We start from the raw sequence: 13812 nt of genomic DNA on the forward strand, positions 1-13812 counted from the left end.
TGGGCCACGGAGCACGCGAGCGGTCGGGGCGGTGCCGCCGCACTTCTCGGCACCAGAGGCGGAGCTGACGCAGCTGAGTCCCGCCCCAGACTGCGTCCGCCAGGAGTCCGGTCGCTGCTCTTTTCCAGGAGGGTAAGCCCTAACGGGAGGAATCTAAGAAAGAGTACCGGCTGGCTGTCCTTCCCAGCGCTCGAAGCTGCGCCATGCTCGTCTTCCGAAGCGGCCTGACTAGGGCTTTGGCTGCGCGGACGCTCGCGCCTCAGGTACCGGCCGCGGAGAAGCGCCCAAGCCGTGCCCTGGGGGAGGGGAGCGGGCGTCAGCGTGGAGCTCGCGGCCCCGCGCATGCGCTACCGTACTTGCTCGCAGAGACGCGAGTGCCGCGAGTGCCGCGCATGCGCCCAGCCGGTTCGCCTGTGCAGATTGCGGGCGTGGAGCCACCGGGGAGGTTGTAGTGGTTGTCCCAGGCCCCGGAGGCGGGGCATCCCACGACGCGCGGGAGGAAGCGGGGCGCAGCTCGGAGGAGGTCCGGTGGCCAGTGTCGCCTCCCGGACAATTCGGGAGCAACTGCAAACACGGTTTTTCTGGCCTAGGTGCCAGGCGGCCCTTAGGACACCCCTGAAGCTCCAGCCCCTGCGTTTGCCACGTTGGGGCCAGTGCCTGGTCCTTGCTAGTCGAACCTTTCCTATTGATTTTGTCGTTTGACAAGCACCGCCCCCTCCAGACAAAAGGTACAGGAGAAATAGGTCAGCCAAAGGCTGGCGAAAAAACCGGCCTCCACCGTTTAAACAAAATGTACACAACTTCCGAGCATTTTGCAGAGAACCTTGAAGAGGAGGGCAGGGCCCTGGTGGTGGAGCGTCCTGCGGGCGGTGTCTCAGCCAGGCAGGGCCACGAACCTCCTGGCAAGCAGGATGTTAACAAACACGTTTAACCTTAGATGAGAAAAACACACAATAGATTTTTGTGATTCACTGTCGGGACTTGGCCTATTCTGTGAATCTACAGATTTTTTTCCTTTGCTATTTAGCTTGTACTTTTCTGGAAGGTCACAAGTGGAAGGGGATGAAACTACTCTAGAGACTGACTTTCTGCTGAAGACTGAGGAACCAGCAATGGCCTGTTACTCAAGATTAGCGATCCAGTCTTTAATCTTAACTGATTCTCACTCTAGTGGGGCAGGGCCAAGAGTTATTCCTTACAACTTTATTCTGAACTTTGATTATTAAATGTCAGCCAGTTCTCATAAGTGAATTGGAAGTCAGTGCTGCGCAAAATGAGCCTTTTTTTGGAGATCAGGGAGCCTGAAGCACTCATGTTTCCTTCCCTAGCATACTGGTCCTGTACTGTGGTTGCATAGTTCTAGTGTCCCTCAACAAAAATCACCTCACCCCTTCCCACACACACACATACACATCTCATTGCTTCATTGCTCTTAACCTCTCCCTGAGCTTTCCTCTTGTACGTTTCTGCAAAAAACAATAAAACTGTGTGCCTGTGATCACTTACTTTGTTCTCCAAATACAAATTCCTTGAAAAACAAAAGCAATTGTCGCAAGTACCCCATTGGCCTATTTTTTATACATTTATATTTTATTTATAATATTTTTAAGCTATAATATTAGGCAGTTTTCATTTGCATAGCATTTTGTTATTAGAGTAGTAAAAAGGCACAAAAAAGAATGTCTGCCAAACGTAGGGGCAGCTGCAATTGTTTTCAATGGCAAATGTCAGTCAGACAATAAGAATATAACTCATCATAGACATGAACGGGATGAGCTCAAGATAGATGATTATAATTCAGCCTTACACACAAGTAAAATACATATACTATGGTGCTTTGTAAAAAAATATATATATATATATGTATATATATATACGTCAGAGCAAGAAGTCTACTGCTTTTGATTTGTTGTATCAGGTAGTCAGCATAAGCCCAAAATTCATCTATAGCTTTACAGGTATGAAAACTGTTATAATAGATTATGCTGGTGTAATCAGCTTTAGGAAATGTGCACATGCTAACCAAACTTATGTAAGATGGATTTGTAAACTAGAATACCATATGACTGTGTCTGTGTTTATGTACCTGTATTTGTGTGGATATATACACATATAAACACACAGAGGATAATCTCTGGCAAAGCATTTCCCACTGAAAGTTCAGTTCACTCAGAGAACCAAATTAAAAATTTGCATAGTGAATATATGACTATTACAAAAGGAACTAATGGTTCTTAAAAAGCATTTCCATTAACATGGTATAACTGGGTGGGTTAAATGCCCTTCTTCAGACTGCATCTATAATTAAAAACATAATGACTCAAGAGTACCTGGGTGGCTCAGGCAGTTAAAGTGTCCAACTCTTGGTTTCAACTCAGGTCATGATCTCAGGGTCCTGGGATCTAACCCCACCTCTGGCTCCCACCCTTAGCATGGAGTCTTCTTTTCTCCCTCTGCTCCTCCGCACTACCACCCCCACTCTCACCCCCCACCTCTGGCTCATGTGCACTCTTCTCTCAAATAAGTGAATAAATAAAATCTTAAAAAAACAAAACAAAACAATGACTCAGACAATTGTGACTCATTGACTTTTTTTCCTTTTTCTAGCTTTACACATTCTATGACTATATTACAATGCAATTGGATAGGTTATAGTTTCCTATTACATTAAATTCCTATCCTTTTTTTTTTTTTTTTTTTTTTAAGAGCGAGAGTACAGTGAGCAGGGGCAGAGAGAGGGAGAGTGAGAATCTTAAGCAAGCTCCATGCTCAGCACAGAGCTAGAGGCAGGGATCTTATAACCCTTAGATCATGACCTCAGTGGCAATCAAGAATTCAGTGCTTAACCAACTGAGCCACCCCAGTGCCCCTCTATCCTATTTTTTGACCAGTGGTCTTCTTCATTGGATTTAGGAAATACTTTGACCTGACCAGCAATTTCCATTATTTCAAGAACCCAGAAAGAGAGAGAGAGAGAGAAAAGAGAGAGAGAAAGGAAAGAAAAAAAAGAATTTTCTGCTAGTAAACACATTTTCATTGTGCCAGCCAAAATACTGTATATTTTATAAAATTGTTTTAAATGTTTAATTATAACATAATATTGACTAAAGATGGAATATTGACTAAATAAGGGATAATTAAACTATTTGCAAAACTTATTAGGATCCTAATTGTAGTTTTTGGGTAAAGAAATTGCCCCAATGGCTTCTTAGAAGAACGTTCTCATGGAAAAGCAACTAGAGGTAGACAACCTACAAGGACATAGTATCTATATATTTGTAATACTTAAAAGTAGTTCACTTTACTGATCTCTCTAAACAAATTATCTATGGAGAAAGGACCACAGAAGTACAGATTGTTAGTCTACTGACTGTCCCTTGTTTCCAGATTCAGATTTGGTTGTAACATAATATTATAAACCCTACCTTCCCAAAATATTTAAATTTGCCTTATCTTTCTTCAGGTGTGCTCATCCTTTGCTACAGGCCCCAGACAATACGATGGAACACTCTATGAATTTCGTACCTATTATCTTAAGCCCTCAAAGATGAATGAGTTCCTGGAAAATACTAAGAAAAACATTCATCTTCGGACAGCTCACTCTGAATTGGTTGGATACTGGAGTGTAGAATTTGGAGGCAGAATGAATAAAGTGTTTCATATTTGGAAGTATGGTATGAGTCATCAGCTTAAGTATGAGTCATCAGCTTAAGTATTCAGTACAGATTTTCATTCTGATAGATGTTACCCACGACTTAGTGACTTAGTTCTTGGATCTATAGTACTATAAATACATACATATTATTATAAATACATACAGGTGAAGTAAAACTTTTAAATAGCAATACTAAAAAATAAATTAAGGGATTGTGCCTCCCAGTGGTATACCTATAGTAACTCATTGCTGGAACCTTTTATTAGCATATGAGAATGTGACAGTGAGAAAATGGCATCTCAGATTTCAAGTCATAAAATTATGAACCACACTCTAATTCTTAGGGAAAGTTAAGAATAGCTTTTTGTAAAGATGGTTTATAAAAAATTTAAAGCAGTGATTGCAAGAACCCGAGTGGCTTAAGATCATAAAAGCAAAGTAGAATTTTTTTTTGAAGCTATAGGGGATATCAGTGTTTCAACAGAAATTATTCAAATGTCTAGGGACTTTAGTGAAATAGAAGGTAATAGGAGATGATAGTAAACTTTGAAGGCTTCACCCTTCTGTAGGATATAATAAATCTGTTAGGTTTTGGACCACTTTTATTTTATTTCTATACCCCAGAGTTTCAAGGAATTCACTGTCATTATACTAGTTTAGGGAAGTAAAGGAAAAGGAATTAGAGTTCTTCCCATATTGAAACTGATCCACCCCTGGTTTAGTAGAGGAAGGAGTATGGTTACTGGAATCCCAAGAATGTTTGTTACTCCATTGTCTAATTATCCTGAAGTCCACAGTAGTACATCATGATATCCAAAAGCTTTTAATAATTTCATTTAGTATTTGGTCATCTGTTTCCAAAGTTAATAGTCATAAAATACTTTAATGTGAAAAGTGCTCATTCTATACTTACCATGTCCACAGTTTAGGGGTCTTCCCAACTGTAGTAGAACAAACCCCATTAAGACACAATTTATGCTTTAATGCACCACCAATTGAATTGTATCTCAGTAAAAAAAAACAAAAACAAAAAACTGCTTGTACAGTCCTGATAAAACTTACTTAAGCTCTAGGATAGATATTATTCCTTATCCTCAGCATAAACCATAGAAAACTATTTTACCATTAGTCTTATGAGGCCTTAATAGTTAAATGTAGTACTAGGCCCATATGTTAACAAATATATGTACTTGTTTGGGAAACAGAGAAGAGAAATAGTACTGAGTAAAAAAGAAGGGATGACAATAAGAGAATCAGCACTATTTCTTTGGAAGCTCTTGGTTCAAAGCAATAGCTGTCAAAGTGCATCTTAATTTCATTTACGTTAAATGTAATTCAAGGTGTATCTTGACCTGATCACCCATCACCACGACCACCATAGAAAAATACCCTAAACTGCCACTATAATTTAAATGCCTCGATTAAATTAATAAGACTAGTTAATGTGTTTTGAGTTCTAAGGAGGTGCCAAACACTGTTGTAAGCTCCTCTTGTTTACTAATTCATTTAATCTTAACAACACTAGAGGGAGATACTATATCATTATCCCCATTTTACAGATTAAGAAATAGGCACAGAAAGATTTAATACCTTAACATGAGTTAACCTAACTGCCTACTAAGTGGTAGAGTCTGTAAAGCCCACTACATGACATTAGCATTAGTTGTTTACATTTCTACTGCCCTTTCAGGCCACGAGAAACTTGGGAGACAGATGTCACATCTGTATGTTATCTCTAGTGATATAATACAGTGTCCTTCTGTGCCCTTGATGAACACATGGTGAACTGAATGAAACAGAAGAAACACAGGTGATCTTAAATCAGTAATTTTTGGTTTTCTTACTCCTTTTCCCATAGATAATTTTGCTCATCGAACTGAAGTTCGGAAAGCATTGGCCAAAGATAAGGAATGGCAAGAACAATACCTCATTCCAAATTTGGCTCTTATTGATAAACAAGAGAGTGAGATTACTTATTTGGTGCCATGGTGCAAACCAGAAAAGCCTCCAAAAGAAGGTAAGTCCTCCCCCTTAGTCACTTTTGATTCCGATAGAGAAAACATTAAAGATTTTAAGCTATAAAAACTCAAATTCTAATGGAAAAGAAGTTAATCTTTGTTTAATATAGGAACATATGTTAATTGTTCAGATAAAAATAGATTGTGCTCTTAGCTTGTCTTTTTAAGAAATGACCATTAAATAATGAAGTGTTTTTCCATATTGGTATCTTATTGATTCTTAAAGCTTAGCTATATTATAGAAAACATTAACATGGTCAGTAAAGGTTGAGAAGTTGGGCCTTGGGAGCAGAGAACACATCTGTGGGTAGGTGAGGGATGCTATGTGATACTTTGTCATAATTTTAAAATAACATAAACTTTTAAATATAAAAGTATTTTTCCATAAACTACAACTAATCTTAAATCTTAAGTATATATTTGCTTATAAAACTGACTAGGAATGAGTTAACTGCACTGCAAAGCTGTATTACTATAGTCTTAACTTTCATGTCTTCCTCTTTCTTATTTCTCAGTTTGAAAGTAATTCCTAAAGATTTGTCTTCTTGCTGATTTCACTTCTTGCTGACTTAAAGAAATTATTACCTCAGTCCAGTTTTAAACAAAGGTCAGATTAGCAAAAGCAAACTAATTTAAATGTTGTCTTATTTCCCCCATTATTCCCAACTTTGTAGTGTGTTTTAGATTATAAGAGATTTGAAAAGTCTTTAGAAACTTACCCTCTTAGCTCCCCCTCAGCTTTCAGCACTAACTAAATGAACTAGTTGGCTTCTCAGAAAGTATCAAATCTTAGTTCTTTTCCTCTGTGTTATTCATGATTCTTCAGTAACTTTGCATGTTTTTCTTTCACTTTCTAAATCTACTTGTCCCCTGGTTTCCTTCTCTTCACCTGGTCTATACTTCCATCCAGAAGGTAAAATGCTTTCCAAATATTTACCTGGATATTTAGGAGTAATAAAACCATCTCTTTTAGAATTATTTTTTTCCTCAGAACTCGGAGACAGTCACTTCAGGTTCATTATTTGCTTGCTGTTCCTGTTGGAAATGGAATCTTACAGGGGAAATTATAGAGAGAGATAAATTGGTAGAAATTGGTAAGAAGAATAGAACTGTAAGAGACTGGAAATACGTCCTTTATTCATTTCTTTTATAAAAATATGACTCAGGCAACTAAAAAGTACTATTGCATCATAAATTCTCACTAACTTTTACTGACAAATTTTATATTCTAAAAATAGCTTAGATAATACCTTAACTATAGATTCCATCCATTTTTGTTTGTTCTGTATGATAAATTTAACAACTGACCCTTAAACTGGGACAAGGACTTTTTAAACATAAAAGCAAAGAAAAACAATGCAAATTATTAGTAAATATGTCTACATAAACATGTATGTGGGTATGATCCTCAAAATCTATATATATAGTTAGCCTTCCACTGGAAGCAAACTGAACTTGATTAGAAATTGCTTGAATGTGTTCTATAAAATAATTATTTTTCTCCCTATTCTAGGAATCTATGAACTTGCTACTTTTCAGATGAAACCTGGTGGGCCAGCTCTGTGGGGTGACCCATTTAAAAGGGCAGTTCATGCTCATATCAATCGAGGCTACACAAAACTAGTTGGAGTGTTCCATGCAGAATATGGAGTGCTCAACAGAGGTACAGTTGTCTATTTCTTCTTATGAAATTGCAAAATATATGGGTGATCCACATTAAGTTCCTTTGATCAGTTTGTCTCTGTTCTTATTATGGAGTATATTTTATTTTTTATTGTCCAAGTTTTAGCTTTGTAATTTTAAGGGTTGAGCAAACCTGTTTTACATCTTATTTAGAACTTTATTCACCTGGGAGGCCTGGGTGGCTCAGTCGGTTAAGTGTCTGTCTTCAGCTCGGGTCATGATCCCGGGCTCCTGTGATCGAGCCCCGCATAGGGCTCCTTGCTCAACTGGGAGCCTGCTTCTCCCGCTCCTCCCTGCTCGTGCTCTCTCTCGCTATCTCTGTCACTATCTCTGTCTCTCAAATAAATAAAAATATTTTTTTAAAAAAGAATGTTATTCACCTCATAAAGTTTTTTAAATACTAAACTGTTCTTTTCCCTGATACATCAAAATGATAAAATTTTAAATACTGGAAGGAACCTGAAAAAGTCACCTATTTCTTTCATCACCTTATTTTCCTCCTAATGTACTTTTAATGATTTTTTTTTCCTTTTTTCCCAGTTTTATTGAGATATAATCGACATAGAAGTTTAGGGTATACAACATAATGATTTGATATATTTATATGTTGTGAAATGATCACCACAATAAGTTTAGTTAACATCCATCACCTCACAGTTACAAATTATTTCTCCTTATGATAAGAACTTTTAAGATCTACTCTCTTTTAGCTTTCAAGTATACAATATAGAATTGTTAACTGTAGTCATCATGTTGTATATTACAGCCCCAAAACTTATTTATCTTGCAACTAGAAGTTTGTGCTTCTTGAATTTTTTTAAAAAATTTATTTATTTTTAGAGAGAGAGAGAAAGCACACATGCACGAGAGAGAATGATGGAGAGGGGTGGAGGGAGAGCGGGTCTTAAGCAGACTCCACACTGAGTGTGGAGTCCAATGAAGGGCTCAGTCTCAAGACCCTGAGATGACCTGAACAGAAACCAAGAGTCAGACACTTAACTGCACCATTCAGATGTCTCTGTGATTTTTTTTTTTTTTAAATAACATTACTTGGGCTAGAAAGATTGTTTAGGGGTGAAAAAGTAATATGTAGTTATTATAAATATTAAAAACATGGACAAGCCCAAAGAAAAAAAATTACCCATTTTCCACTAAGTATATGTAATATATATATGATATAAGCATGTGGTTTATTAATTTAATAAAATACCTATTTGGGATCTTTAATTTTTAAAGTTGAAAGATACTCCAGTCAGAATTTCAGAGAGTTTTCTTGTGGCAAACTCTGAAAAATGTTTGTAATGTTTACCTGAAAGGATAAATGACTAAGAACAGCTCATAAATATTTGAAGGACTTGTACTATCCGGTTGCCTCTTCATCTTCTCCACTGTATGTCCAATGGACATCTCAGACCTGACATATCCAAAACTGAGCTAATCATGGCTCAGGAAGCCAACCTCTACTAATATATATGTAATAGATGTATATTCAATTTGGAAAATATATGAAGAGGAGAAAAAAATATTAGATGCATATCTTATACAATATGCTAAAATAAAATCAAGATGGATTATGGATTTCAGTTAAAAAATTGAATTCATACAATTACTAAAACAAAGTACAGATGAATTTAATTAATAATGTGTATGGAAACAATATTTCTAAGCCAAAAAGCAAATGAAGAAACTATGAAGGGAAAAGAGAATAAACTGATGATTTTATTAAACAAAGGTCAAACCTCGTGCCTCCCAAAATACCTAAAATGAAATCAAAAAGCAAAAAATAAATAAATAATAAATACTTCTACAAAGGTAGACACAGATGACTACTAAAAATGTATTAAAGAAGATTCAGATTAAAACAATGAGATGCCAGTTTTTACCTGATAAGGATACATTATATAGATATGGTATTAGATAGGTCAGAGAAAAATGAGTTAAACTTTTGGGTTCATATCTGCTTCATTTTCCCTCAAAAAATTGGCAATATAAATAAAAAGGCTTACCTGTTATATTTGACATTTTTTTAATTTTTCATTTTTTTAAATTTCAGTATAAGTAACATACAGTGTTAAATTAGTTTCAGGAATACAATATAGTGCATCAGCAGTTCTATAGATTACTCAGTACTCATCATGATAAGTGTACTCTTAATTCCCCTCACCTATTTTACCCACCTTTCCACTTACCTCCCCCCTGGCAACCAACAGTTCTCTATATTTAAGAGTCAGGGCTCTTTGTCTCTTTTTTTCTTTGTTCTGTTTCTTAAATTCCATTATGAGTGCAATCATGTGGTATTTGCCTTTCTCCGATTGACTTATTTTGCTTAGCATTATATCCATTAGTATTATATCCATCCATATGTTGCAAATGGCAAGATTTCATTCTTTTTTATGGCTGAGTAATATTCCGTTATATATATATACCACAAATTCTTTATGCATTCATCTATCAATGGAACTTGGGTTGCTTCCATAGCTTGACTACTATAATTAATGCTGCAGTAAACATAGGGGTGCGTATCTTTTCAAATTCATGTTTTCATATTCTTTGGGTAAATATCCAGTAGTGGAATTACTGGATCCTATGGTAATTCTATTTTTAATTTTTTGAGGAACCTCCATACTGTTTTCCAGAGTGGCTGCACCAGTGTGCATTCACACCAACAGCACATGAGGGTTTCTTTTTCTCCACATCCTTGCCAACACTTGCTGTTTCTTGTGTTTTTTTAATTTTAGCCATCCTGACAGATTTGAAGTGATATCTCATTGTGGTTTAGATTTGTTTTGATGATGATGAGTGATGTTGAGCATCTTTTCATGTGTCTGTTGGCCATCTGTATGCCTTGTTTGGAGAAATGTCTATTCATGTCTTCTGCCCATTTTTTAATTGGATTATTTGTTTTTTGGGTGTTCAGTTATATAGGTTCTTTATATATTTTATCAGATATATCATTTACAAATATCTTCTCCTATTCAGTAGATTGTCCTTTAGTATTAATGATGGTTTCCTCTGCTGTGCAGAAGTTTTTTATTTTTTTTCATTTTCTTAAAGATTTTATTTATTTGAGAGCAAGAGTGAGAGAGGGAAAGAGAGAGCACAAGCCAGAGAAGAGGCAGAGGGAGAGGGAGCAGCAGACTCCCTGCTGAGCAGGAAGCCTGACATGGGGCTCGATCTCAGGACTCTGGGATCATGACCTGAACAGAAGGCAGACACTTAACCAACTGAACCACCCACACACCCCAGAAACTTTTTATTTTGATGTAGTCCCAATAGTTTATTTCTGCTGTTTCCCTTGCCTTAGGAGACATATCAAAGATGTTGCTACGGCTAATGTCAGAGAAATTACTGCTAGTGTTTTCTTCTAGGAGTTATGGTTTCAGGTCCCACAATTAGGTCTTTAATCCATTTTTTAAAAGATTTTATTTATTTAAGACAGAGAGTGGGAAAGAGCGAGAGAGAGAGAGAGAGAGCACGCACATGAGCAAAGGGGAGGGGCAAAAGCAGGCTCCCTACTGAGCAGGGAGCCCGATGCTTGGCTCAATCCCAGGACCCTGGGATCATGACCTGAGCCAGAGGCAGCCACTTAACTGACTGAGCCACCCAGGTACCTCTGGTCTTTAATCCATTTTGAGTTTATTTTTGTGTATGGTGAAAGAAAGTGGTGCAGTTTCATTCTTTTGCATGTAGCTGGCCATTTTTCCTAGCACCATTTATTGAAGAGTGTCTTTTTCTTTTGCCTCCTTTGTTGAAGATTAATTGACCATATAAATACGAGTTTATTTCTGGGCTCTCTGTTCTGTTCCATTGATCTATGATGGATCTATGCATCTGTTTTTGTGCTGGTACCATACTGTTTTTATTACTACAGATTTGTAGTATATCGTGAAATTTGGGATTATGATGCCTCCAGTCTTGTTCTTCTTTTTCAAGATTACTTTGGCTATTCAGGGTCTTTTGTGCTTCCATACAAATTTTAGGATTATTTGTTCTAGTCCTGTGAAAAATGCTGTTGGTATTTTGATAGGCTTGCATTAAATCTGTAGATTGCTTTGGGTAGGTAGTATGGACATTTTAAAAATATTGGTTCTCCCAATCCATGAGCATGGAATATCTTTCCATTTGTTTGTGTCATCATCAACTTCTTTCATCAGTGTTTTATAGTTTTCAGCATTCAGGTCTTTCACCTCCTTGGTTAAGTTTATTCCTAGGTATTTTATTATTTTTTATATAATTGAAAATGGGATTGTTTTCTTAATTTCTCTTTCTGCTACTTCATTATTTGTGTATAGAAATGCAACAGATTTCTTTATGTTGATTTTGTATCCTGCAGCTTTACTGAATTCATTTACCAGTTCTAGTAGTATTTGGTGGGAGTCTTTAGAATTTTCTATATATAGTATCATGCCATCTGCAAATAGTGAGTTTTGCTTCTTCTTTACCAATTTAGATGCCTTTAATTTCTTTTCGTTGTCTGATTGCTGTGGCTAGGACTTCCAGTACTATGTTGAATAAAATTGGTGAGAGTGGACCTCTTTTTCCTTACCTTGTTCCTGAATGTAGAGAAAAAGCTGTTTTTCACCATTTAGTATGATGTTAGCATTGGGTTTTTCACATATGGCATTTATTATGTTAAGATATGTTCCCTCTAAACCTGCTTTGTTGAGGGTTTTTATCGTGAATGGATGTCGTACTTTGTCAAATGCTTTTTCTACATCTGTTGATATGATCATATGGTTTTTATCCTTTCTTTTATTGATGTGATGTATCATTTGATTGCTTTGCAAATATTGAACTACCCTTGCATTTCAGGAATAAATCCCACTTGGTTATGGTGAATGATTTTTTTAATGTATTGTTGGATTTGATTTGCTCATATTTTGTTATAGATTTTTGCATCTAAGTTCATCAGGCCTGTGGTTCTCTTTTTTGTAGTGTCTTTATCTAGTTTTGGTGTCAGGGTAATGCTGGCTTCATAGAATGAATTTGGAAGCTTTCCTTCCTCTTCTATTTTTTTGAATAGTTTGAGAAGAATAGTCATTAACTCTTCTTCAAATGTTTGGTAGAATTCACCTGTGAAGCCATATGGTCCTGGACGTTTGTGTTTTGGGAGTTTTTTGATCAGTGATTCAATTACATCACTTTTATAGTCTGCTTAAATTTTCTGTTTCTTTCTTTTTTTTTTTTTTTTAAGATTTTATTTATTTATCTGACGGAGATAGAGACTGCCAGCGAGAGAAGGAACACAAGCAGGGGGAGTGGGAGAGGAAGAAGCAGGCTCATAGCGGAGGAGCCTGATGTGGGGCTCGATCCCACAACGCCGGGATCACACCCTGAGCCGAAGGCAGACGCTTAACCGCTGTGCCACCCAGGCGCCCCTCTGTTTCTTTCTGATTCATTTTCAGGAGGTCTTTTGTTTCTAGGAATTTATCCATTTCTTCTAGGTTGTCCAATTTGTTGGCATATTATTTTTCATAATATTCTCTAATCCTCTGTATTTCTGTGGTGTTGGTTGTTATTTCTCCTCTTTCATTCCTGATTTTATTTAATCCTCTCTATTTTTGAACAGTCTGATTAAAGGTTTATCAATTTTCTTGCTCTTTTCAAAGAACTAGTCCTGGTTTCATTGATATGTTCTATTTTTTGTTTGTTTGTTTCTATTTAATTTATTTCTGATCTTTTATTATTCCCTTCTACTGGTTTCTGGTTTTGTTTGTTCCTTTTCTTCTAGCTCCTTTCAGTGTAAGTTTCAGGTGTTTGAGATTTTTCTTGCTTCTTGAGGTGGATCTATATTACTATAAACTTCCCTCCAAGAACAGCGTTTACTCCATCCCAAAGATTTTGGACCCTTGTGTTTTCATTTTCATTTGTCTCCCTATATTTTTTGATTTCCACTTTGATTTCTTGGTTGACCCATTCATTGTTTAGTAGCATGTTATTTAACCTCCATGTATTTGTGGTCTTTCCAGACTTTTTCTTGTGATTGCTAATTTCATAGCATTGTGGTTGGGAAAGATGTATGGTATGACTTCAGTCTTTTTAAATTTGTTGAGACTTGTTTTGTGGCCTAACATGTGATCTGTCCTGGAGAATGTTTCATGTGCACTTAAAAGAATGTGTATTCCACTGTTTTAGGATGGGATATTCTAAATATACCTGCTAGACCCATCTGGTCCAGTGTGTCATTCAAAGCCATTGTTTCCTTGTTGATTTTCTGTTTGGATGATCTAGACGTTGATTTAAGTGGGGTGTTAAAGTCCTCTATTATTATTGTATTACTATTAATTACTTCCTTTATGTTTGTTAATAGCTGCTTCATGTATTTGGATGCTCCCATGTTCGGTGCATAAGTATTTATGATTGTTACATTTTCCTGTTGGATTGTTCCCTTTATGAGTATGTAGTGTCCTTTATGTCTCATTACAGTGTTGTTTCCATTTCTATTTTGTCTGCTAT

The 13812-nt window shown here is 36.7% G+C and overlaps 1 protein-coding gene across 1 annotated transcript in view; it reads left to right on the forward strand.

The window, feature by feature from the left end:
• LOC113260370 (protein NipSnap homolog 3A) overlaps positions 1–13812 on the forward strand; it is an 18735-nt gene continuing 4923 nt past the window's right edge. Inside the window, exons 1-4 of the mRNA XM_026506105.4 lie at positions 1–263; positions 3464–3674; positions 5514–5672; positions 7187–7336. Coding sequence (XP_026361890.2) covers positions 204–263; positions 3464–3674; positions 5514–5672; positions 7187–7336 — 580 coding nt within the window. The 5' untranslated portion in view covers positions 1–203. The remainder of the gene's footprint in view (positions 264–3463; positions 3675–5513; positions 5673–7186; positions 7337–13812) is intronic.

This window comes from Ursus arctos, unplaced genomic scaffold (genome assembly GCF_023065955.2).
Source record: "Ursus arctos isolate Adak ecotype North America unplaced genomic scaffold, UrsArc2.0 scaffold_18, whole genome shotgun sequence".
In the NCBI taxonomy this organism is placed as follows: Eukaryota; Metazoa; Chordata; class Mammalia; order Carnivora; family Ursidae; genus Ursus; species Ursus arctos.